Below are 27,569 nucleotides of genomic sequence, written 5' to 3'. Positions count from 1 at the left end.
ACAGTATATACAGGATCAATGATCGGTATAGACAAAGGATCCGCCGCTCTCAATGACCAAAGAGAAGAAATCCTGGAGAAGAAGGAAGGAAGGTAATGAAATCTATCTATCTATCCCTCTATCTTTACACCATACATATTACTTGTCTGTCTATTCATGTTTCTATGCTCATATTGTTTAACTATTCTTACAATTATTATGTCTCTATTAATTACAAAAGTAACAATCTATTACAACAGTAATGCATATAGATTGTCTCTTTTCACGTAATTTTTGTTCCTGATATTATTAAGTTATACTTCAGAAAAATTATTGACAACATATGAAGTCAGTTGAGATACAAGCTGATTTTATGGTTAGAAACTTAACATTATAGAGGAAACAAGGTAGGAAATAGATACTATAAGCATATATTTTCCCTGATTCATCAGCTTTCACTAGAATTCTAATGAGGGAACTATGGCATTGCATTACTGCTATAGGAATATTTGAAAAAAGAGAGATATTTAGTTTATGTATTGGCAAATGCATGTAAGCCCAGTCACCACGGCAAGGTAATCTCTGTATATCTGGGTGAAAACCTCCAATTCTGGGCAGCTATATTCCAGCTATAAAGGGGAATGAACACAGCATGATTATAGGGCAGAGTGCTCAATCAGGAAAAGATGCACTATAAATATACAAAAAGACTGATCCGCACATCCAACAGGCGTGAACAGGTGCTAGCTAAAAACACATTATAACTACAAAACATATACAGCTGCACTCTAACAATGAATAAGGGAACTCTGGTATTGCATTACTGCTATAGAAATTTTTGAAAAAAGAGAGATATTTAGTTTATGTATTGGCCAATGCATGTGAGCCCAGTCACCATGGCAAGGTAATCTCTGTATATCTGGATTAAAACCTCCATGTCTGGGAGCTATATTCCAGTTATAAAGGGGAGTGAACATAGCCTGATTATAGGGCGGAGTGCTCAATCAGGAAAAGATGCACTATAAATATACAAAAAGACTGACCTGTACATCCAACAGGTGTGAACAGGTGCTAGCTGAAAACACATTATAACTAAAAAATATATACAGCTGCACACTGAAATGCTAAAAATGAATAAGGGAACTCTGGTATTGTATTACTGCTATAGGAGTATTTAAAAAACAGATATTTAGCATATGAATTGGCCAATGCATGTGAGCCCAGTCACCAAGGCAAGGTAATCTCTGCATACTGGGAACCTAACCTGTAAAACCTCCATGTGTGTGCAGCTACACTAAAAATCTAATTTGAAATGCCACTATTTGGGTTAAAACCTCCATGTCTGGGCAGCTAGATTCCAGTTATAAAAGGGAGTGAAGATAGCCTGGTTATAGGGTGGAGTGCTCAATCCAAAAGAGGTGCACTATAAATTTACAAAAAGACTTACCCGCACATCCAACAGGTGTGAACAGGTGCTGGCTGAAAACCCTGCAATACCAGAGTTCCCTTATTCATTGTTAGCATTTCAGCCTGCAGCTGTATATGTTTTGTAGTTCTAATGTGTTTTCAGCATATATGTCCCCATCTTGGTATATATTTCCCCATCCTCATATATATTTGGTCCATCCAGGTTATTTGTGGCCCATCCTGATATATATCTCCCCCATCCTGGTGTATATGACCCCCCATCCTGGTTTATATGGCCCCTCAACCTGGTATATATGATCTCCAGCCTGGTTCACATCCTAATATATATGTCCCCATCTTGGTATATATGTCCTCATCCTGGACCCATCCCTTTATATCCATCCTCGTAAAAATGTTGCCCATCCTGGTATATATGATCCGCATTCTGCACCCATCCTGGTATATATGTTTCCTATCCTGGGTATGTCCTGATATATATGTCCCTCATTCTAGTATCTACAGTATATGGGTCACAGGAGGCAGGGGCGGTGATGGGGTAGATAGATGATGCGGGCGGTGCGGGCAGTGGGTGTCGCAGATGCTCAGAGGTATGCAACTTCCAGAAACTGTCAGTGGTGCAGGCTTCAAAGAAATGGCACCTAGAGTTGGTGCATGCACAGATTGAGCTATTGGCTCAATGACAAACCAAGATCTCCTTAAGTCCGCTGCTGAGAGATCAATGGGCCAGAGGCGACGTGTGCGGATGAGATCTTGAGCTGAGAGCTCCATCTGTGCATGTTCCAGCTTCGGTTGCCATTATTTGTACCTTGCACCCCCGTCATTTACAGGATGCCCCTGCCCCACCACCCGCCGCACAGGGCCCAGCACAGCCAGCCACACAGGCCCCAGCAAAACTCGCCACACAGGCCCTAGCAAAGCTCACCACACAGGCCCCAGCACAACTTGCCACAAAAGCCACAGCACAACCTGCCACAAAAGCCCCAGCACAACTCGCCACACAAGCCCCAACACAGCCTGCCGCATAGGCCCCAGCACAACTCGCCACACAGGTCCTAGCACAACCCACCACACAGGCCCCAGCACAACTTGCCACACAGGCCCCAGCACAACTTGCTACACAGGCCCCAGCACAACTTGCCACACAGGCCCTAGCACAACTTGCCACACTGGCCCCAGCACAACTTGCCACACAGGCCCCAGCACAACTTGCCACACTGGCCCCAGCACAACTTGCCACACTGGCCCCAGCACAACTTGCCACACAGGCCCCAGCACAACTTGCTACACAGGCCCCAGCACAACTTGCCACACTGGCCCCAGCACAACTTGCTACACAGGCCCCAGCACAACTTGCCACACAGGCTCTAGCACAACTTGCCACACTGGCCCCAGCACAACTTGCCACACAGACCCCAGCACAACTTGCCACACTGGCCCCAGCACAACTTGCCACACAGGCCCTAGCACAACTGGCCACACAGACCCCAGCACAACTTGCCACACTGGCCCCAGCACAACTTGCCACACTGACCCCAGCACAACTTGCCACTAGGGCCCCAGCACAACCCGCCACACAGGCCCCAGCACAACCCGCCACACAGGCCCCAGCACAACCCGCCACACAGGCCCCAGCACAACTTGCCACACAGGCCCTAGCACAACTTGCCACACTGGCCCCAGCACAACTTGCCACACAGGCCCCAGCACAACTTGCCACACTGGCCCCAGCACAACTTGCCACACTGGCCCCAGCACAACTTGCCACACAGGCCCCAGCACAACTTGCTACACAGGCCCCAGCACAACTTGCCACACTGGCCCCAGCACAACTTGCTACACAGGACCCAGCACAACTTGCCACACAGGCTCTAGCACAACTTGCCACACTGGCCTCAGCACAACTTGCCACACAGACCCCAGCACAACTTGCCACACTGGCCCCAGCACAACTTGCCACACAGGCCCTAGCACAACTGGCCACACAGACCCCAGCACAACTTGCCACACTGGCCCCAGCACAACTTGCCACACTGACCCCAGCACAACTTGCCACACTGACCCCAGCACAACTTGCCACTAGGGCCCCAGCACAACCCGCCACACAGACCCCAGCACAACCCGCCACACAGGCCCCAGCACAACACGCCACACAGGCCCCAGCACAGCCTGCCGCATAGGCCCCAGCACAGCGCCTGCCTCCAGAGATCCCTCTCCACCACCACCCATTTGGATTATAAGATGCATCCTCATTTTCCTCCCAATTTTTTGGGAGGAAAGCGCGTCTTATAACCCGAAAAATACGGTATATTGCATTCACAACCAGATGAGAAAAAGTTGCATGCAGAATTTTCTCATCTAGCAATGAATTCGATGAATGCTGGACTTATTTAAAAAGAGCACCATTTGTGAACACAGCCAAAAGCGTAACAACAACACCACATAAATATGTGGTTTTAATAATGACTGAATACAAGATCTATTTTTATAAGATTAGTTTCTGGAAAATAAACAACTTTTTGGATATAGTGAATATTTGCTGAAGCCTCAGAAAGACTAATTCTGTTATGTATTTATTTGTTTTTTAACTTTTAATTATAATTTATATCTCTTTATCCTTAAGGTAGAAATTCATTATGCCTACTACTGAGTACAACGTGGCCTTATCTAATGTCACTCCGAATTACAACAACCAGTAAGTTTATATAGCTAATGCTTTGTTATTGAAGAGAAAATCAGGTTACACTGTATTCACATCTATATCCGATATTCTGTCCCAGATTACCATATTTTTCGTTTTATAAGGCGCACCTTATTATAAGACGCACCCCAAATTTGGACAAAAAAAGGAAAAAAAAAATGGGGTCCGTATTATAATCTGGTGGTGTCTTACCACGGAGGGTGGCCGGCAGTGGAGTGGGGGTCACAGGAGGCAGGGACGGTACTGGAGTATGGTGATGCTGCGAGTGCTACAGAGGGGGGCCCAGATACTCACTGTGGGCACTGCTCTGTGCCGGGGCTGTGGATGCGGCTCTGCTATGTGCGGGGCTGCTGTGCTAGGCACGGCTCTGCACTGTACAGTGGGCGGTGAGTCACGGGCCATTCTAAAGATGTCGGCAGTGAGGGCTTCTTCAAATAATGGCAACCGGAGTCGGCACATGTGCAGATAAGGACTTGAGAGCTCCATCTGCACATGTGCCGATTATAGGCACCATTATTTGAAGAAGTCCTCACCACCAACATCTTCAGAATGGCCCATGACTAACCACTTACCACACAGAGCAGCCCTGCACAGATACGTGCCACAGAGAGCAGCCCTGCACAGAGCCGCGGCGCACAGAGCAGCCTCACACAGAGCCGAGCCCCGCCGCACCTCACAGAGCCGTGTGAGCCGCACAGAGCAGAGCATTGCCCCTGCCTTTTTTGACCCCTCTTCACCACCTACCGGTAAGCTACATTCGGATTTTAAGACGCACCCCTTATTTTACTTCCAAATTTTTGGGAGGAAAAAAGCATCTTATAATCTGAAAAATACGGTGTATAATACTTTATGGGAAGAACAAGTAAACTTGCAGCACTACTTTTCCTGTCTAAATGATGGAAACTCTGGGTGAACCAACTGATTTCCTTGCAAGTCAGTAGTATCCATCCAATGGCAGTAGAGATGTATGAATATTTTTAAATTCAAATTCACCAGATAAAACAAATTCCCCCTCCCCCCCAAAAAAATCAAATTAACCTAAAAACAGCCTAAGGCCCCCTTCACACATGTAGGTACGTATAGCCATCCTTGTGTGTTCCGTGTGCTGTGTGACATCCAGATAGGACACGGACAGCATAAACTTGTATTCTTACCTGTCTCTGGCACTGCTGTCACACTTGCTTCCAGGTCAGCAGTCAGTGCAGTGAATATTCATGAGCATAATGAGCGGACCCAGAAGCAAGTGTGACAGCAGTTCCGGAGACAGGTAAGTATAAAAATATGTTTATTTCTCAGTGACATGTCACATGGATCATATCAGTGTGTGGTCCATATGACATCCATGTTGCCGATAGAAAACGGACATGTCACCATGTGGAGCACACAGACATGTTTGTGCTCTACACAGACACATGGTCCATTTCAAAACACAGACGTGTGCTCAAATCCATACATTGTGATGGTTTATGTGTGTCCGTGTGAAAATGGACGTCACACATACCGGAGACATAGATGTGTGAAGGAGCCCTTAGTGATGTCATCCTAGAAACGGATGGTAACCAATTGGCTGGTTCTGTTTTCCAAGTCATACATACAGTTAGGTCCAGAAATATTTGGACAGTGCCACAATTTTCGCGAGTTGGGCTCTGCATGCCACCACATTGGATTTGAAATGAAACCTCTACAACAGAATTCAAGTGCAGATTGTAACGTTTAATTTGAAGGTTTGAACAAAAATATCTGATAGAAATTGTAGGAATTGTACACATTTCTTTACAAACACTCCACATTTTAGGAGGTCAAAAGTAATTGGACAAATAAACCAAACCCAAACAAAATATTTTTATTTTCAATATTTTGTTGCGAATCCTTTGGAGGCAATCACTGCCTTAAGTCTGGAACCCATGGACATCACCAAACGCTGGGTTTCCTCCTTCTTAATGCTTTGCCAGGCCTTTACAGCCGCAGCCTTCAGGTCTTGCTTGTTTGTGGGTCTTTCCGTCTTAAGTCTGGATTTGAGAAAGTGAAATGCATGCTCAATTGGGTTAAGATCTGGTGATTGACTTGGCCATTGCAGAATATTCCACTTTTTTGCACTCATGAACTCCTGGGTAGCTTTGGCTGTATGCTTGGGGTCATTGTCCATCTGTACTATGAAGCGCCGTCCGATCAACTTTGCGGCATTTGGCTGAATCTGGGCTGAAAGTATATCCCGGTACACTTCAGAATTCATCCGGCTACTCTTGTCTGCTGTTATGTCATCAATAAACACAAGTGACCCAGTGCCATTGAAAGCCATGCATGCCCATGCCATCACGTTGCCTCCACCATGTTTTACAGAGGATGTGGTGTGCCTTGGATCATATGCCGTTCCCTTTCTTCTCCAAACTTTTTTCTTCCCATCATTCTGGTACAGGTTGATCTTTGTCTCATCTGTCCATAGAATACTTTTCCAGAACTGAGCTGGCTTCATGAGGTGTTTTTCAGCAAATTTAACTCTGGCCTGTCTATTTTTGGAATTGATGAATGGTTTGTATCTAGATGTGAACCCTTTGTATTTACTTTCATGGAGTCTTCTCTTTACTGTTGACTTAGAGACAGATACACCTACTTCACTGAGAGTGTTCTGGACTTCAGTTGATGTTGTGAACGGGTTCTTCTTCACCAAAGAAAGTATGCGGCGATCATCCACCACTGTTGTCATCCGTGGACGCCCAGGCCTTTTTGAGTTCCCAAGCTCACTAGTCAATTCCTTTTTTATCAGAATGTACCCGACTGTTGATTTTGCTACTCCAAGCATGTCTGCTATCTCTCTGATGGATTTTTTCTTTTTTTTGCAGCCTCAGGATGTTCTGCTTCACCTCAATTGAGAGTTCCTTAGACCGCATGTTGTCTGGTCACAGCAACAGCTTCCAAATGCAAAACCACACACCTGTAATCAACCCCAGACCTTTTAACTACTTCATTGATTACAGGTTAACGAGGGAGACGCCTTCAGAGTTAATTGCAGCCCTTAGAGTCCCTTGTCCAATTACTTTTGGTCCCTTGAAAAAGAGGAGGCTATGCATTACAGAGCTATGATTCCTAAACCCTTTCTCCGATTTGGATGTGAAAACTCTCATATTGCAGCTGGGAGTGTGCACTTTGAGCCCATATTATATATATAATTGTATTTCTGAACATGTTTTTGTAAACAGCTAAAATAACAAAACTTGTGTCACTGTCCAAATATTTCTGGACCTAACTGTAGATTTAAGGGTGGACACAACTATACATATGAGCAACCATACTTGAAAAGTATGGGAGATATACTGTATGTGACCAACTCATCAGCTCCTGATCACCTCCATAAGCCAAAGACTGATATGATGGCTGCACAGAATCAGACAAGGCTTTCTAATTGCACAAAGTGGAAACCTTTCAAATGTTTATTCCTCATAAAAAATTAATTTTGTCTTCAGATGCTAAAGAAGAAAAAGAGAAAAAAAAGTCAGACATTGTAAAAATCCAAGATTCACCATAATCATAATCATGTCATAATCAAATTGTCTCTTAAGGGAGGAAGGAGATGAACTCTAGTGCCACCTATCGGAAGTAGCAATCCTAAAAGTCAAAAGTGGCTCTTTAACGAGCCCTTTTATATGACCTAGGATTTATGCCAGATCAGAACCTCAATTTACAGACACGGTGTTTCGGGATGATTGTCCCTCGTCAGTGCAAAGTATGAGATCTGATCTTGCTGTATGAGAAGTTATAGTGTGGTCTGGGGGAGAATTTTTCTCCTTGCGGAGACTGACAAACCAATCTGGCTGTCAGTGGTGAGGAGTCTTATAGTGGGTTCTAAGGGGAGACCTTTTCTCCTTGCGGAGACTGACAAACTAATCTGGCTGTCAGTAGTGAGGAGGCTTATAGTGGATGCTAAGGGGAGACCTTTTTTCCTTGCGGAGACTGATAAACCAATCTGTCTGTCAGTGGTGAGGAGTCTTATAGTGGGTTCTAATGGGAGAACGTTTCTCCTTGTGATGACTGACAAACCAATCTAGCTGTCAGTGGTGAGGAGTCTTATAGTGGGGTCTAAGGGGAGAACTTTTCTCCTTACGGAGACTGACATACCAATGTGGCTGTCAGTGGTGAGGAGTCTAATAATTGGGTTCTAAGGGGAGAAAGTTTCTCCTTGTGATGACTGACAAACCAATCTGGCTGTCAGTGGTGAGAAGTCTTATAGTCTATGAGACTCCTCACCACTGACAGTCAGATTGGTTTGTCAGTCACCAGAAGGAGAAAAGTTCTACCCTTAGACCCCAATATAGCTTCTCATACAGCCAGATCAGATCTCATACTTTGCACTGATGAGGGACATTCATCCCAAAACACCATTTTTGCAAATTGAGGTTCTGATCTGGCATAAATCCTAGGTCATAGCAAAAGGCTCGTTAAAGGGCCACTTTTTACTTGTAGGATTGCTACTTCCAAGAGGTGGCACTAGAGTTTGTCTCCTTCCTCCCGGAAGAGACAATTTTAATATTTCCCAGAGGAGCATTGCAGCTATAAGACTCCTCACCACTGACAGCTAGATTGGTTTGTCATTCTCCGCAAAGAGAAAAGTTATCCCCTTTGCCATAATCAAGAGCATGAAGTTGATCAACATGTGTAGGTGAAGATTGAAATTCGGCTATGCCTGGGTTTGTTTTGCATCTGATTAAAATAAATGAAAGCTTTTCATAGGACGAAGCATTAGAAAGCTTTCTACTTAGAATGAATTATATACACTATTACTCTAGTCTCATGGACAAATGAATTGCCGGTTGACCCTCATTACCATTTTCCATGGGCACGGTCAAACTGTGCAAGGTTTCTTCTCTTCATTTGAACTAAATAAAAAGTAAGAAAGCCAAGAAGTCTTTCTTTAAAAAGAAGAAAAAAAGTTATCAATAGTCCTAAGAGATTTTGGGATGGGGAAATATTGTGCACCAAAATGTGATCTCACCTTAGCTTGTACCCTATTATGTCTCTTAAGATCAAATTACAAAAGAACTTATGAAATTACACAGAAGATATCAATCACATTATACAGCATCGTTTTTGCTCTTGGGATTATCGGTAATGGATTAGTCATCTGGATTGCCGGATTCAGGATGAAGAACACAGTCAATGCCGTGTGGTTCCTCCACCTGGCCATCGCGGACTTCCTGTGCTGTGCGTCTCTGCCTCTGAGAATTGCTGAGTGGTTTCCTCTTGACCGAAACTTAAAATTGCCTTTCTGTTCAGTGAACATTATTCTGTTTAATCTAAACATAAATGCCAGTGTTCTCCTCCTGACGATCATAAGTATTGACCGTTGGGTGTCTGTCATGTGGCCATTTTGGGCAAAATTTCATAAGACCAGTAAACTGGTGAGAATCATGACAGCGATCATTTGGGTGTTGAGTTTACTTTTGGCTGGTTTAGTGTATTGTTTATTTAGATTTTATCTTTCGCATGAAAAAGAATGGTGTGAATTGTACTCATTCAAGGCGGATAAAGTCATCATCGTTAAATTCAACAGGGTTGTCCATACCATTCGATTAATCAGGTTTATTATAATGTGTTTGATCCCTTTTCTCATTATCATCACCTGTTATAGCACTATTTTTTTAAAACTTAAAAAAAGTAAGAGATCCAAGAGATCTCAGAGATCCTCCAGGATCATCACCGCTGTTATATTGTGTTTCTTCATCTGTTTGTTTCCATATTACATCTGGCCACTAACACCCCCATCTTATAGACAGTACTTTACACACTATAAACTAAATATTCACATTATAAACCTGGTTTGTCTTAACAGCTGCATCAATCCAATCATTTATGTTTTTGTGGGCCAAGATTTTCAACAAGGTTTCTTCAGATCCATCCCCGCCAGACTTCAAAAACTGTTAAGTGACCATTCTAATGACCTCAATAGTAAGCAAGAGAATTTTGACGATATTCACAACACAAATGCTTAAATACATACCTGTCATGACCATGCTCTGCAGGCCCATCGTCCTACAGAGCCAGTTTCTCGACTTGCACTGCTGGCCGGCCCCCTTCAGAGCTGGCTTACCCTGTGCGATCTCCTGCAGGTTTTTAGCCACTCCCTGACCATGGGGGAGGGGTCCTTCTAACCTCGATTTGGACCTTCCTCCACTTTATAGCAGAGCCGATCCTGCTGTCTCGCTGCCAGTGATATTTCCGGCTTGGCTTCGGTTAGTGCTCGGCTAGTGCTTTGTCCCTGATCCTGTACCGCTATTGCTCCCCTCCTCCAGCCCTCCTGACTGCCTTCCTCCATCCGTGTCTGCTTTCCCTGACCTCCCTCCTAATCTCTGCCCGTCTCGGTGTATTACCCAACTCCCTCCATAGGCCCCCCAGCTGTCTTACCCTCCTTCTCTTTTCTCTCCAATCTCTGTTGTCCATCCTCTTCCCTACCCTCTGACTGACTTCCTTAGTTTACTCATCTCGGCTTGTTCTGACACTGTCTCAGTTTTTCCCTTTTGTCCTGACGTTACCTCTGTGTTCATGGACTTCGGCCTTTACTCTCCCCAGGGTTCTGCTCCTCCTAGGGTTTCTTCTAGTATTTCCTGTTGATTGTACTTTAGTGACACCTGGTGGTTTACTTGCTAACTGCACCATCACTGCATCAGGATCAGGGAAGACACAAGCAAAGCACTAGCCGAACACTAACTGAAGCCGGAAATATCACTGGCAGCGTGGCAGCAGGATCGGCTCAGCTATAAGGTGGAGGAAGGTCAAAATCAAGGTTAGAAGGATCCTTCCCCCATGGTCAGATAGAGGCTGAAAACCGAGAGGGGGTAACACGGCGTAAGCCAGCTCTGCAGAGCAAGGCGAGAATGTAGCTCTGCAGGATGACGGGCCTGCAGAGCATGGTCATGACATCCAGTATATAAAGTAAACATAGTTATAACTTAATGAAGAAGTCTGAAGACTTTGAAATGTGTAAATAATAAAACCACATCAAGTCTACTACTACTTTGTATCATGGACCATTCTTTTGGGGTCTTTATCAGCAGCTCAGATGATCTACCTACTGTTTCTGTTCTGGCATCTCATACCATTGTCAGCAATAGTCCACTAGTGTTGAGCGACTAGCTAGCTATTCATACTCACTATGCTTTTAGAGAGTACTGTCCGTTACTTGCATATTCTAGTAGCGGGTGCAATGTAAGTCAATGGGAAATACTCGCTAAGTAGCGAGTCACTTAAAAGTCGTACTATTTGCTACTCGCACGAAAAGCACGGCTTTCGGGTTACTTTCTACTTAGCGAGTATTTCCCATTGACTTACATTACGCCTGCTACTCGTAACTAATATGCGAATAGCGGACATTACTCGCTAACAGCATAGTGAGTATGAATAGTTAGCTACTCGCTCAACACTAATGACCACATCTTTTGAAATTCAAAGTTACTGACTTTGCAGAATTTTTGCAACAAATTTGATTTACGGAGATTAAATTTGTGCAAATTTCAGTTCAAAGTTTTTAATTGTTCAGACACATGTGGGGAGAGAAGAAAGAGATAGAACCCAACTAACCATAAGAGATTATACTTCACTGGCTAAGGAGAAAGAACCCTGCTAACCACACGAGCTGTCATTCTGTAGAAGAGACTGAAGAAGATAGACAAGACCTCACCAAAAATAAGAGCTTATATTATACAGGTGAGAAAGAACCAGAAACTGAAGTAATACAAATAATCTTCATTGTGAAAACTTAAAACAAGAGGGTGTCATAATAGAATGGTACACAAGATGGCAGCGATATACAACAGGAGGAGATGGAAAGAAACACCAAATGAAAAAAGTTGTGTAAAATATACCAAAAAATATTCAAAGCCCAATATAAGGATGCCCAAAAAAATACATCGCTATTATTTAAGGGAGTGGACATGCTGATGACAAAACATTAAGGTAAACAGTGAACAAGCAGTGTAACTAACCTGTTGTCATCGTCTCCTGCTGGAATGACACAACCCACTACCCAATGCTTGTTTCGGCAAAATGGCCTTCGTCCATCAAGCCACGCCCCCTGAAGAAAGGCTTCTGCCTTATCAACTCTAAATATTTAATGTGTAATGAGATTCTTTCATACCCTTTATTTATTTTATTACATTTTTTTGTTTCTGTTATTTTCTTGGATACAGAAGAAATGCATTTGACTTACGGGACATCTCATATTTATAAGATGAGTTGGCTCAATGTACTGTATTTTTACAATGTATATAGTATGTAGCCTTGTATTTAATAAAAAGTGATGCAAAATTATATTGAAAGATATTCTATACATACAAATAAAATGGTTCCTGAATTCATATATATCAAAGGATGAAACTCTAAAAATAAATAATTTTGAGAAATTCATAGAAGTATCCATGAGAGTTTTATCAATTGTCTATCCCTCTATCTATCCCTCTATCTATCTATGTATCTATCTATCTATCCCTCTATCTATCTATCTATCTATCCCTCTATCTATCCCTCTATCTATCTATTATCTATGCATCTCAATGTACTACTATCTGTCTATATCTATATATAATAATTTCTTTAAAGGTACAGTAGAATTTTATTTTGACTTCTAAATTTGAAAGAATTGAAGTAGATGGAAGAAAGGGTTAATCCATGCTGCCAGAAGAAATTCACTGTAGATCGATGGAGATTAAAACGTCTAATTTTATTGTTCTACGCGATCTGGAGCTATATAACTCCTTCTTCAAATACAAAATCAATAATATACACTACCAATCGGTAATGTATTCTATCTATTAAAGTGTCCCATTGTCTGAGATAAGAGAATAGCCTTGAATCCAAATTCTTTAAGAATGAGGACAAGCACACTTAGATGTGGTCCATATAACGAACAAAGTATCCAGCAATCTATATGAGATCCTTAGTCATATCATAGTAAGGATCTCTTATGATTAGTAATGGGTGGACTGTAAAACTCCGGATCCACACTGGTTCAAAAGTATCCGAGCACCCACCCAGGGTCCGGAGTTCTCAGAGAACTTCGGGTAATGATATGGGTCCTGCAACTCAGGTAATTGGAAAAAATAAAGGAAAAATAAAGAAAAAAGGGGAAAGCAGACACGTTATATTTACCACTCTCCCGTGCGGCTGTACACTGCTTCTGGGCCCCTCATACTACTTCCGGGGTTGCTCATAAACCTTATGTATATGCACTGCTTCCTCCACCCACCAACAGTCCCTGCGTCTCTGGTTGCAGTTAGACGCGCCCTCACCCTGTGTGACAGCATGTCTGACTGCTTTCAATCAGAGATGCTGTCTCTGTGTGTCTATACTGCTGTAAAATAAATAAATATATTAGAAAAATTGGCATAGGGTTCCCCACATTGTGATACCAAGCACAGACAAAGCACACAGCTACAGGATTCAGCCCCCAGCCATGTGCTTATCTTTGCTGTGTATTAAAATAAGAAGGACTGTTTTGGGTTTTTTTTTTTAATTATTTAAATAAATAATTAAAAAAAGGGCGTGTGGTCCCCCCTAATTCTGATACCCAGTCATGATAAAGCTGACAGCTGTGGACTCGTATTGTCTGGCTGGGAAGACCCCTGGTTATTGGACCCCCCAGCCTAAAAATAGTAGCCTGCAGCTGCCCAGAATTGTTGCATCAATCAGATGCAACAATCCCGAAACTTTATCCAACTCATCCCAATTGCCCTTGTGCGGTGTCAATCGGGGTAATAAGGAGTTAATAAGAGCTCACAGCTGCCACTAAGCTCTAGATTAGTAATGGGAGATGTCTGAGACTTCCCATTACTAATCAGTAAGTGAAAAGAAATAAACACAAACACTAACTCAGGTCAGAAGCTCTACTCGAGCTTCTGTTAGTTAGGATCCTAGAAGACAACTTTACTAGGACATTCATAGTCCAAATCTAGAGAAGCTTATGATGTGGTCATGGAGCTCAATTGTTGGTATTGAGAGCAATGGTAGAGATTCAGCATTAGACATTGGAAGCAGGAATGAAGTAAAAAAAAAAAAATACTACTAAATGTACCTGGAAACATGTTTTTTTTTTAAAAAAAAACTGGAAAACCCCTTTAAGCAAAGGTGCAATGGCAAGAGATTTGAAGTCAGGATGCATTTTACAATATCTAAAGGGAGGGTTAAAGTCAAAGCACTACTTCAGCATTATTTTTTATTTCAGAGCTGGAGTGGTGACTTAAATGTATGTCCTCTGACCCCTCTCTTATACTCACCTGCTGCTGTCTTCATCTTTTTTTATCATTGCTCCCATTGGTCCTTGGTGATTTGTCATCTGTCTACAGAACCAGTGTTTCATGGAGCATGCTGGAGGTCACAATGCAATACAACTCTGTGAGCCTCATTCTGACCTCACTCTTGCCTCATTCTGGCCTCATTGTGGCCTCATTGTGGCTCTCCTAGAGCTACAGTAACGTAACTTCTAAATTCCGGCAAATGAGAAGTTACAGCATTGAAGCGGCATCAAAGAAGGATTAAGCCGCTGGAAGGTGAGTATAAAAAAGGGGCAAGGTGGACATTTAAAGCTCTCCAGTGCTGAAAATTAAAACTTAGGAACTGAAGAAATTTTCCAGATTTTCATTCCCGAATTTTCGCTTTGGCTTGCTTGTTGACTATTCTTATTCTTTACGGTTTTGTCCCTACTTTGACCTCCTGATTCTAACCAAGCTCCCCTACTATGCTCTTTTGTCTGGTTTGCTCCTTGAGATAGCAGCTCTTCCTTGAAAGTAATACAGCTTTGCCCACTTTAATTATTGATCCCTGAACAGGGGTTGAATGAAGAAGGTCAGTGTTCTTCTGAAATCTCCCAGATAGAGTGGCTTGAGCTAAGTCTGTCCAGGTAGCTTTTTAGAGCTTGTGTCCTCTGACAGACATAACATATATCAGTTAAAGCTTTGTGAAATAACAATTGTGTTGCAAATGCCTTGATAAGAGATCACTAATTTGACAATATATACTTAAGGTCACAAAAAAGTATAAAAAGTTACATTTTTTTAAAGAGATACACAAAGCAGTAAATGAACTCCACTTTTTAATTAAAAAATAATATCCTAAAATTTAAACATATTTGCAATTACACACATCAATAAAAGTCCCATCTTTCAAAATATAAAGATATTGTATACATAAAAAGAAAGAATATCCTAAAACATAGACATATTTGGAATTACACACGTGCATAAAAGTCCCATCTTTCAAAATATAAAGTTATTGTATACTTAAAAAATAAGAATATTCTAAAACATAGACATATTTGGAATTACACACATGCATAAAAGTCCCATCTTTCAAAATATAAAGTTATTGTATACTTAAAAAATAAGAATATTCTAAAACATAGACATATTTGGAATTACACACGTGCATAAAAGTCCCATCTTTCAAAATATAAAGTTATTGTATACTTAAAAAATAAGAATATTCTAAAACATAGACATATTTGGAATTACACACGTGCATAAAAGTCCCATCTTTCAAAATATAAAGTTACTGTACACATGCAATAGCATTATAAAATAAAAAATATAATTAGAAGAATTATTTTAAGTATTAAAATACTTCCCTCAAAAATTGAATACAAATAATGCAATTGTTGTAAGTATGCCAACATTTGTGTATAAATATTGCCCTTCAAAATTTAATCGACATATAGCTCTACCAATAGAAAATTGTCAGAACTAGGTGATGCAAAGAATTTCTGACTATTTCAAAATAGTATATTAAATATCATGAAGCTTTGCTGCCCATCAGCAATTTTCTGAATACAAATAGAAGAAGAGGACCTAGAGTCACCTTTATACAGGTGCTCAGGAGGAACAAAGTTTAGTAAGACCAAAATAATAACTCCGGCACACTGCATAATTTCCAAAAATGAGAATAAGAGGCAATAGTAAAGTCTTGGTCTTTTCTTTTTATTAAGGGTGAAAAAGAGGTGCTGTATAATTGCAGAGAGTCCGCCTAGTTACAACGTTTCGGACTATTGGCCTTCATCCGGTCAGACAGTCTGACTAGAATATTTTCACAAGATAGACATAAAAAGAAAATAAATCAGTACAATAGTACATGTACATATGCATATAATAGACAGTTTGATAACAGTCATATACGATACGAGTATGCAGAGGAGGAGAGTACAACAGAGACCTATGGGTCAACAGACGAGAACTTAGTAATGTAGTTAAAATGCAAAGAGGATGGTGAAATGTTGAAAGATGTGAGGTTGTGAATGCCTAACTGGAGAATGGGTTAATGTAAGAGGACTAAAGAAGCGTCAAAGTAAGAGGCTCACCCAAAACACACAGGAGTCCTGGTGTAGGCGGGAAAGTACTGATGTGCACAATCTCTTGTCTGGATTTGTAAGAGGAAAAAATTAGTCATATTGGGAAACATCTAATATGACTAGATGATAATAGGGTAGAATGTCTGTTGACCCATAGGTCTCTGTTGTACTCTCCTCCTCTGCATACTCATATCGTATATGACTGTTATCAAATTGTCTATTATATGCATATGTACATGTACTATTCTACTGATTTATTTTCTTTTTATGTCTATTTTGTGAAAATATTCTAGTCAGACTGTCCGACCGGATGAAGGCCAATAGGCCGAAACGTTGTAACTAGGCGGACTCTCTGCAATTGTACAGCACCTCTTTTTCACCCTTAATAAAAAGAAAAGACCAAGACTTTACTATTGCCTCTTAAGGCCCCGTCACACACATAGATAAATCTTTGGCAGATCTGTGGTTGCAGTGAAATCATGGACATATTGTTCCATTTGTACACAGCCACAAACCTGGCACTGATTGTCCACAATTTCACTGCAACCACAGATCTGCCGCAGATTTATCTCTGTGTGTGACAGGGCCTTTATTCTCATTTTTGGAAATTGTGCAGTGTGCCAGAGTTATTATTTTTGTTTTCTGAATAGAAACCTGAAGGCTATAGGAACAATGTTTTGTGCATGGATGACACCAATATAGAGGGTTTTTGGCTAAAATTGGAAGCAAATTGTTCTAAATCACTTGGTTTCTCATACACTTCCTTTTTGTTGAGTGCCTTCATGATGGTGGACTCATGAACATTAACTAATGTGTGAAAGAGGCATTTAGTTGCATAGAGGTTACCTTGAGGTCCTTTGTGACCTTCCATACAATTATACACCTTGCTCTTTGAGTGATCTTTGGTGGTCGGTCATTCCAGGGGGATAATTGTTTTGAATTTCCTCAATTTGCACATAATCTGTTTGTCTGTAGACTGATGGAGTCCAAACTCTTTAGAAATGGTTTCAACAGCTCTTCTTCTGAGGTTTTCAGAAATCTCCTTTGTTTGTGCTATGATACGATTCCATAAACATGTTTTGTGAAATTCAGACTTTACCAAACCCTTGTTCTTTAAATAAAACTGGTCGCTCACTCACACCAGATTGTCAACCCATTGATTGGAAACACAAGACTCTATTTTCACCTTTCCCTTATCTATTTCCAAAGACTTGCATACTTTTCCCACTCAGAAACTTGGGATATGGGATCATTTTCCTCATTTAAAAAACTAAAAAATCAAATATGTTTAAACTGTTTGTTTTGGTTCATTATTTACATTTAAGAATTACGTAAAAATTTTACTACCCAAAAACATGTAAAGTTCTGAAATGTTCACACATTTTCAAGTCACTAGAGATGAAGGAACCTTTAAAATTTCGGTTCGGCAGGTACAGTCGAACCTTAAAAAAGTTTGGTTTGTGACCCCAACTTGTTTCAAACCTCAATGGAAGTCTGTAATTGGGCAGTTTGTTGCTCCACCCACATGCTGCCAGCCATAAGCAGAACAGGGGCGGGTAGATGGGATTTTCAATTTTTATTTTTTTGTGAGTGTACACTGAAGCTGATCATGCTGATTTTACCCCTAGTGCGAGCCATTCAAAGACTGCAAGTGGCTGGTAGAGGGCTAAATATCACTCATACCAAAGTACAGTGCTCGTAACTCACTCGAATTTTGAACCCGAACTTTGTTTTTTTTGTAGTCTGTTTCCAATCTTGAACTCCGAACATCGAACCTTAGGTTTGCTCATCTCTAGTTACTACTGCAGCCACACTAAACGCTGCTTTACATGCTATGATATCGCTAGCGATTGTACCCACCCCCATCGTTTATTCCTCACGGGCAAATCGCTGCCCTTGGCATACAATATCACTTGGCCGCGTCACACGTACTTACCTTCCTAACGACATCACTGTGGCCGGCGAACAACCTCTTTTCTAAGGGGGAGGTTTGTGCGGAGTCGCAGCAACGTCACACAGCGGCCGACCAATAGAAGCGGAGGGGCGGAGAGCAGCTGCATGAATCTCACGCCAACCTCGTTGCCGGAGGATGCAGGAAAGCTGTTGTTCGTCGTTCCCGAAGTGTCACATGTAGTGATGTGTGTTGCCTCAGGAACGACAAACAATCTGCGTCCACAACGAGCAACGAGACTTTGAAAATGAACGACGTGTCAACCATCAATGATTAGGTGAGTATTTTGATTGTTAGCAGTGGCTCGTAGCTGTTACATGCAATGACGTCGCTAACAACGCCAAATGTGCGTCACGAATTCCGTGACCCCGACGACATATCGTTAGATATGTCATTGTGTGTAAAGCGGCCTTTAGAATACTGGGAACAATTTTTGTCTCCGATGTATAAGAAGGACAGAGCTGAACTAGAGTCAGTGCAGAGAAGAGCACCAAGGTTATTAAGGGATAGGGTGAACTGCTGAATATGGTTTTTCAAATTTGCAGGAATACAGAATAATGACAGTTTAGGGGTGATCTTATTGCAAGATCTGTGACTAGATAAGTGGATTTTCTGAAAATCAAAATAGTTGTATGGCAAATCTTGTTTTTAAATATTTATAAAATATGTATAAAAAGTAATTATCTATTTAGTAAGGAGGCTGTTGCAATAACAACTAAATAAATAATATAAAGTACAATTATTTTCTACTTTGATAATTATTTGCACTTAGTGGAAGTGTCTGATGGATTGGGGGAGAGAAGTGAATATACTGTATATACAAGAGCAATGCTGGTTATAGACAAAGGATCCGCTGCTCTCACTGACCAAAGAGAAGAGATCGTGGAGGAGAAGGAAGGAAGGTAATGAAAACCATATCATTATCAACCGATTGATCTGTCTATATATCTTTATACCATATCTATTACCTTTTATTCTATTCATATTTCCATGCTCATATTGTTTAACAATGGTTTACAATTAATATTTATAAAAAAAGCAATCTGTTATAATATTAATTTCCATAGAAAGTATCTTCTCATATTTTTTCTACACCTAATATTTTATATCATTATCATGTTATATTTCAAACATTAAGGATAATATATGAAGCCAGTTAACATAGGATTTTGGCGAAAAGAAACTGAAGATGATGGAGGAAAGAAGGTAGGACCTAGAAGCTCGAAGGACTAAGGTGCTGAAGTGCTCGTTACTGGGACGCTTGGACGGGCTCGAGTCAGAATGGACACTGAAGATTTTAACCTGACGTTTCCTAATACAACTCTGGATTACATCAACCAGTAAGTTTATTTTCCTAATACTTTGTATCTCAAGAGAAAATTGGGTTACACTACATTCATATCTACATTCAAGCCTCTTCCCCATATTATATAATTATTGGAAAACAGCTTTACTTGGAGCACTAGTTTTATTTTCAACCAGATGGAAATTCTGTTCAACCCATCACAATTCATTGCCAGTAAGTTGTATCCATCAGCTGCCAGTGGTGTCTGTCATGGAATGGATTAACCACTACATTGTAAATGGCAAAGGTGTGAACAAGCCAAGAATCGATTTGTAATGGTGCAGAAAGGGTTAATGCTACACTGCCATGAATTGAAACTAATTTCCAGGAAAAATGAATGGTGTTTTTATTTAACAACGCGTTTCGGAGAGTTCTTCCTCCTTCATCGGGTCAGAATCACATTCATGATGTGAAAAATCGGACATGTGAAGAAGATACCCTAGGTTATAATGGGGATAAGCGGTATCCGTGTAAAAAAATAGATGCCAAACCTACTGGAAACACTTACATGTGAAGGGGGCCTTAGTTTAGAGAAACATGATTGTTCATATCCATTGGAAAGTATACTTACAAGATAATATTTGTTAAAACGTAATTAATACCCTGAAATCAATTTAAAATATATTAATAGCAAAAAGATGGCACTTGCACTTTTTAGTGCTAAGATGTGTGTAACAATGAATTATATAGACATGCATTACTGCTATGAAAAAAAAACATGTAAAAATTGAGATACTCAGAACACAAAAATGACCAGTTTTATGTGAGCCCAACAGCCAATAGCAAGGCAACCTCACTTTGTTGGGTCCCTGCCTACTCTATTGCCTATGTTTGGGTTAAAAAAACTTCAATTAAATTGTAGGTTTTTTAACCCAAAGAGAGGCAATAGAGTAGGTAGGGACCTAATAAAAATAGGTCACCTTGCTGTTGGGCTCACATAAAACTTGCCATTTTTGTGTTCAAAGTATCTCAATTTTTCCATGTTTTTCATAGCAGTAATGCATGTCTATATTCCTATATTCATTGTTCCACATATCTTATCACTACAGAGTGCAACTGTCTCCTTTTCTTATTATGTTTCACGTTCAATTTGTACCTGTTCACAGTAGAAAGGTAGAATGTGCCATCAGTCTTTTTCTTAAAATATATTAATAGATCAAAAAAATTTAGCTACTCACAATCTTGACTTCTGAGCGTTTTCTAATGTACCATTGTCATCTTACCTTACCTTTTCTCTTGGCTTCATATTGTTTTGTGATACTTTGTTAGTAGATGTTTATGCTATCTGTCTCTATGTATCACCTGTCATAGGTTGGGAAATGAATGGCACACTGCTAATGTTTTTTTAATTATGGTACAAAAACTTATTAATTTTGTTTTAATCAACATTGGTATTATTAAAAAAAAACCTTGCATAGCGCTGAGGGTGTGCCCATATGTAGATTATAGCTTTTATACATTAAAAGTAAAGGAAACATATGTGACAAGCTCATAATCTACTGATCCTATCCATACTCCCAGACTGATATTACTGCTGAACAAAAAATAGCAGAGAGGAACAAGAAGAGGGATCGAAATAAGGTCCTATCGTCACCTTGTAGGGTTGTGAAGAGTCATAACCACTCAAACACATGTAACTTATGACTGCAGCAGCCCCATGTGGAAAGACAAGTGCATCATTGGGGAATGGTTTAAATGCCATGCTGTCATATAGACGAATCCGGATGAAGTTCAAGTGATTTATTTTTCAACGCGTTTCGGAGAACACTTTCCCCTTCTTCAGGAAAAAAATCATCACATCAATTATTTTTTTCCTGAAAAAAGATGAAGTGTTCTTCGAAACGCGTTGAAAAATAAATCACTTGAACGTCATCCGAATTCCTCTATATGAGATTAGTGCTGAACAAAGATATTTTCCTCATTGCCCAAAAGTTTTTTCTTCACGTGCAAAAGAAAGAAAAACAGAGAAAATATTACTAAAATCCAACATGTTTTATGCTATATAAAAGAATAGTTATATGATCAAAATATATAAGTGAAGTTTGAATTTTTATTATGCCTGCTTTTATGTTTACATCTGGTGAAAAAAAAGTATTTAAAGAGGTCTTTTCACCAAATTATTCATGTTGAACTGGACACAGGATATAATAGTGGCTGAAGAGAGGAATAAAACTTTTTTGTTATTTTTTAATTTCATCTCACGATTGTGAAGATATTAGCAATACATTATTTGGTACATAATGAGTTAACATGATGTTATAACAAGCGGGTATTATCAAATAGCAACTCATACAGGGAGAACACGCCTCCAGTGAAAGCACCCACCCGGACTTAACAAACCTTAACTCATTTGTTACCAAATACTTTGAGTGCTAATATCTCCACAATGGAGAGACAAAATTAAAAACAAACAGCAATGTTTTATTCCTCTCTACAGCCGCTCTTATCCTGTGTTCATTTAGTTCAACCTATAAAATTTGGTGAAATGTCCTCTTTACTAGGATCAGAGTGTTGGAAATCTTTCAACATAGGACATATATACCATTCTAGACTCATGGTTGTGAGGTTAAGCGAATAGCAGGCTCACCCCCACTACTATTTTCCTTGGGAACCGTCAAGCTGTACAATGTTTTGCTTCTTAAATTAAATTGGAATATATATATATATATATATATATATATATATATATATATATATATATATATATATGGCTAAAGAATAGAGATGAGCGAATCCTAACTTCGGTGTTTGATTCCGAACACAGATTTTACCAAGAAAACAGAGTTTGGATGCTTTACGTATGCAAACCATTCACTTCACATTCAAGATGTAGTATGCACCAAACAAAAAAAATTAAAAAACCCCACCCCCTGCCCCCAGAAGTGTCCTGTGTATGCTTGGCTGCATAACGGCCATGCTGAATTCATTGTGCCTGCCCTCATTGTGGCCTGGCAAGTACCAGCATGGAAGACTGACTGGGAACCCCCGGTTCCATCGACTAGTCGACGGCCATGCCAAATTCATTGTGCCTGCCCTCGTCGGATTGCAGACGTTACTTAGTTTGAGGTCTGGAAAGTATCAGCATAGGAGACTGACCGGGAATCCCCAGTTTTGTCAACTAGTCGACGGCCATGCCAAACTTATTGTGCCTGCCCTCGTCGGATTGCAGACGTTACTTAGTTTGAGGCCTGACAAGTACCAGCATGGGAGACTGGCTGGGAATCCCCAGTTCTGTCGACTAGTCGATGGCCATGCTGAACTCATTATGTCTGCCCTCATCGGATCACAGATGTTACTTAGTTTGAGGCCTGGCAAGTACCAGTGTGGGAGACTGGCTGGGACTCCACAGTTCTGTTGGCTATATGTGGGTGGAGGGCCGAACTTTCCAATCATTGACTTCCAATTTAAGTTCAGGTCTATTCCAGGTCTAGAACAGAACTTTAGCAAAAGTCTGGCTCAATCTACTGAACCAAACTTCGATGGGTTCGCTCAACTCTACTAAAGAGTCCTATTGGTAAAATAAAAAAAATAAAAAGCCATCTGAGCTTTTGGTTTTAGATGAAGAACTATAAAGTGTGGCGGTCACCTGAGCTGTAGTATGTTTGTTTAAACGTAATAAGAATATCTGTGTATATAAATAATCAAAATGTAGATGTAGATGCAAAATTTTCTGTCTGTCTATGTAGCAATTGCACAGACCTATAGTATAATTCAAAGTTGTATAGTCATGAAGGAGTTAACCAAAGATAATGAAGCCAAAATGTGAAGCTACAAACTCTTATCAGTAATGTTCACACAAAAGGAATGTACGGGAGGGCAGGAGTGTGATGTGAGAAATTGGGGAGTGAACGCACTCCTTCGTTAGTTTCAAGGTTATTTATGCTTACTTACTGTATAATTGGATCTATCGTATTATACGAGTCAGTTGGTGACGCTGGTTGAAAAGAGAGCATGTCTGTGTTCTTTGTCTTATATACATTGATATATATATATATATATATATATTGGCACCGATACACAGCTAATATGGCATCGTCTCTGGATATCCCAAATGAGGACTCCATTAGCAGTCTTCAACGCAAATTCCTCCCTTGACAAAAGCAGTGCCCTAACGCCATGTTATGATCTTCCATTGGTTCTTATCTTCTTGCCTTTATAGTTTGCTAATGCATACTAAGTAGATACTTAAAATATGAAGCTTTGTTTTTCGTTAAACTAACATCTACCATATCTTGTTTTCTAAGGTCATATTCCAAAGTCAACAGAACAAAATACTTAAGAGTTAATCCTTACTATATAGACATTTCAAAGAAGATGTCAATTACTTTATACTGTGTCATTTTTGTCCTTGGGACTATTGGCAATGGATTAGTCATCTGGATTACCGGATTTAGGGGAAGGAGGACAATAAATTCTGTGTGGTTCCTCAATCTGGCCATTGCTGATTTCCTGACCTGTGCCTTTCTTCCTACGCGAATTACAGAATGGATTCCTCTTCACATCAACTCAAAATTGGCTTTTTGTTCAGTGAACATTATTCAGTTCAATCTAAACATGACCTCCAGTGTTCTTCTCCTGACAGCCATGAGTATTGACCGCTGTGTATCAGTTATTTGTCCAATCTGGGTAAAAGTTCATAAGACTAATCAACTGGTTAGAATCGCTGTAGCAATCATTTGGGTCTTGAGTTTCCTCTTGACCGGAGTTGTGTATTACCTATTTAGATTTTACTTTATGGATGTATCTGAATGGTGTCAATTGCATTCATATAAAACAGATGTATTCATAAATATTAAACACACCATCAGACTGATCAGGTTAGTTATAATGCTTGGGATCCCTTTTCTCATCATCTTTACCAGTTATGCCACCATTTTCATGAGAATTAGAAATAATAAGAGACCCCAGAGATCCTATAGGATCATCACCGCTGTTGTCTTGTGCTTCATAATCTGTTGGTTTCCATACTACATCTGGCCACTAGTATCCCCGTATGATGGACGAGACTCGGTATACTTTACAATAAATTTAATTGTTAGCAACCTGGCTTGCTTGAACAGTTGCATCAATCCAATTATTTATGTTTTTGTGGGTCGAGATTTTCAACAAGGTTTCTTGAGGTCCTTCTCTTCCAGAATTCGAAAAGCTTTAAATCTTAGCCAAAGTAATGTGCAAGAGAGAGTTGATGATACAGACACTAAAGAGGTTTAATATACAGTATTTCGCAAAAGTGAGAACCCCCTTATATTTTTGTAAATATTTAATTATAATTGTTCATAGGATATGACTGAAGATATGTTCACTAGAGCTTCATAAGAGCAGCTGTATCCTCTTCCATCCTCCATGACAACATCAAGGAGCTGATGTATGATAGAGACCTTGTGCTCTTCCACCTTCCATTTGAGGAGGCCAAACAAATGCTCAAAAAAGTTTAGATCTGTAGACATGCTTGGACAATCCACCCCCTTTACCCTCAGTTTCTTTAGCAAGGCAGTAGTTGTATTGGAGGTGCATTTGGGGTCATTATCTTGTTGAAATACTACCCTGCTTCCCAGTTTCTGAAGGTAGAAGATCATGCTCTGCTTTAGTAAGTCACAGTACATGTTGGCATTCATGGTTTCCTCAATGAACTGTAGCTAAATGTTAGCTTTGTACTCACTTTTGTTATATACTGTACAGTCCTATTACCTTTATAAAATCTCAACACACATTTTCAAAAAATTTAAGATATATCATCATATGACAGGTAATGTAAACTTAGCTTAGAAGTCAACATGTAACTTCAAATGAGTTAATGACTTGGGCAATGATAAGATATAATAATAATCTTAAGTGAGGTAGCCTTGTGTAGCAAGATATCAAGTTATTGTAAATTATTGTACCTTTTTCTACATTTATATACAGTATTTTTTGGATTATAACATGCACTTTTCCTCCCAAAACTTGGACGGAAAATGAGGGGTGCATCTTAAAATCCGAATGTACCTTACTGGGAGGTGGTGGAGAGGGGTCGCAGGAGGCAGGTGCCCTGCTGGGGCCTGAACAGTGGCGGGTTCTTCCGGGGCCTGTGCAGTGGTGGGCTGAGCTGAGGCCTGTGTAGTGGTTGGCTGAGTTGGGGCCTGTGCAGCCGTGGGCTGAGTTGGGGCCTGTGCGGCGGTGGGCTGAGCTTGGGCCTGTGCAGCAGTGGGCTGAGCTTGGGCCTGTGCGGCAGCTGGTTGTTCTAGAGCCTGTATGGCAACTGGCTGTGCTGGGGCTGGTGTGGCAGCGGTGGGCTTTTCTAGGACTGGTGAGGTGACAGGCTGTGAGGCAAGGACATCCTGAAAATGTCGGTAGTGCGGGGTTGAAATAATGGTGCCTGGAAGCGACGGGTGCAAAAATGGAGTTCTCAGCTCAAAATCTCATCTGTGAATGGGCAGTGTACAGCCCATTGATCTCCCAGCAGCAGATTCAAGGAAACTGGTGCCCAGAGGTGGCGCATGCGCAGATTAGATCTCGGCTTGTCATTGAGCAGATAGCTCAATCTGTGCACACGCCAACTCCTGGCACCATTTTTTTGAAGCCCACTCTGCCAACAGTTACTGGAAGTTGCCTACCTCACAAAATCTGGGTCCCCCTCTGCATCGCCTGCAGCATCACCCTGCTCCACCACCGCCCCTTTCTCCTGTGACCCCACTCTACCACTGCTGCCATCTCCCCGGTAAGAGACCACCAGGTTTAAGCCGGACCCTATTTTTTTTTACCTTTGTTCTCTAAATTTAGGGTGTATCTTATAATCCAGTGCATCTTATAAACTAAAAGGTATGCTATGTCAAAGCAAAATCATTTTTTCTTGAAAATTAATAGAAGTATCCATATAGGTATCATAAAATATCCATAATTTCTATCATTATGATGTCCACCTCTATCTATCTATCTATCTATTTATTTATCTATCTATTACAAGTTAATACTGTCCATCTATATCTATATACCATGTTTTCCTAAAACGCACATTACAATGTCAAATTCACTGGCACTTTTTAAAATAAAGAAGATAATTCCATGTAACACTTTGTAGATTCGAAAAAGCTTTTAAAACTTGTATTGTTATGTGAATGTTATATGTATATTGCTTATTTAATTTCAATATAACAATGTAACTTATTCAATGAAACATTACAAATACGATAAAGAATGTTCATAATTGTTTCCATTGAAAAATGTTTACATTCAAAAATAAAAATGCAATGGTGATTTTAAAATCGCACACTTGTCACGAGTTTTTGGGATCTGTCTCACATTGGTGCAGCAACGGTTAAAGACTCTTTCCTTGCTGGTAGTTCCTTGTTAGCTCTATTTCAGGTTCAGCTGGTTTGTGACCATTCCCCATTCCTTTAAATAGTCACATGTGCCATCACCTGATGCCCGTTTTAGAATTCATTCTGTACTGACCACTAGGAAGGGAGGAAGCCTCTAAAGTTGCTGATTTTGTGCCATTTGCAGCTTTGGTGCTGGCTGCAGCTTTGAAGTTGGTATTTGTCTATGTTCCCCTGTGTGTATCTTATTAATGCAGTGATGAAGTCTAGTGCACTCACTGGCCTTTGCACTAAACTGGGTAAGTGGGGGGACAGTTCGGGACTAGGCACATGATGGTGATAAGAAGGATTCATATAGGGTTGTTAGGGAAGCTCAGGGTTCAGACACAGGTCAGTGTCAGAAGGTGACCTGACCGATGCTCCCTACCACTAGGGCCATCCTCCCCTTTTCCATTCTCGTTGTACTTTTGTGTTGCACCATGCAGAAGACATCCCCTTTTCCATGCATGACATTTTAACCGGCCGATAAAATTAGTTTTTGGATTCGGTGT

The 27,569-nt window shown here is 40.6% G+C and overlaps 2 protein-coding genes across 4 annotated transcripts in view; both read left to right on the top strand.

Annotated features, from left to right (window-relative positions):
- Positions 1-26,949, top strand: LOC142256378 (N-formyl peptide receptor 3-like). 3 transcript variants are annotated; one of them, XM_075328021.1, is made up of 4 exons: positions 4,053-4,099; positions 19,151-19,280; positions 19,517-19,718; positions 23,968-26,949. In XM_075328021.1, the coding sequence occupies exons 3-4, from the start codon at positions 19,660-19,662 to the stop codon at positions 24,932-24,934; spliced, it is 1,026 nt and encodes a 341-aa protein (XP_075184136.1). In that variant the 5' UTR covers positions 4,053-4,099; positions 19,151-19,280; positions 19,517-19,659; the 3' UTR covers positions 24,935-26,949. The 3 variants fall into 3 exon arrangements, with proteins under 3 accessions (XP_075184137.1, XP_075184138.1, XP_075184136.1); XM_075328022.1 differs by lacking the exons at positions 19,151-19,280; positions 19,517-19,718; positions 23,968-26,949 and adding exons at positions 1-92; positions 9,123-10,256 and having other exon boundaries at positions 4,032-4,099; XM_075328023.1 differs by lacking the exons at positions 19,151-19,280; positions 19,517-19,718; positions 23,968-26,949 and adding exons at positions 11-92; positions 9,123-10,256 and having other exon boundaries at positions 4,028-4,099.
- Positions 1-27,569, top strand: part of LOC142256814 (C3a anaphylatoxin chemotactic receptor-like) — a 450,349-nt gene that overhangs the window by 231,058 nt on the left and 191,722 nt on the right. The gene's annotated exons all lie outside the window — the stretch shown is intronic.

Source organism: Anomaloglossus baeobatrachus, chromosome 11 (assembly GCF_048569485.1).
Source record: "Anomaloglossus baeobatrachus isolate aAnoBae1 chromosome 11, aAnoBae1.hap1, whole genome shotgun sequence".
Classification (NCBI taxonomy): domain Eukaryota; kingdom Metazoa; phylum Chordata; class Amphibia; order Anura; family Aromobatidae; genus Anomaloglossus; species Anomaloglossus baeobatrachus.
The sequence above is the reverse complement of the archived record's forward strand: the minus strand, read 5'-3'. Positions and strand labels throughout refer to the sequence as shown.

What these genes read in the sequence shown, in the direction of transcription:
- LOC142256378 (XM_075328021.1), top strand. Translation starts at nt 19,660, where the DNA reads ATGGACACTGAAGATTTTAACCTGACGTTTCCTAATACAACTCTGGAT. An exon ending in ACTCTGGATTACATCAACCA is followed by an intron (nt 19,719 to 23,967) that starts GTAAGTTTATTT and finishes TTGTTTTCTAAG; the next exon opens with GTCATATTCCAAAGTCAACA.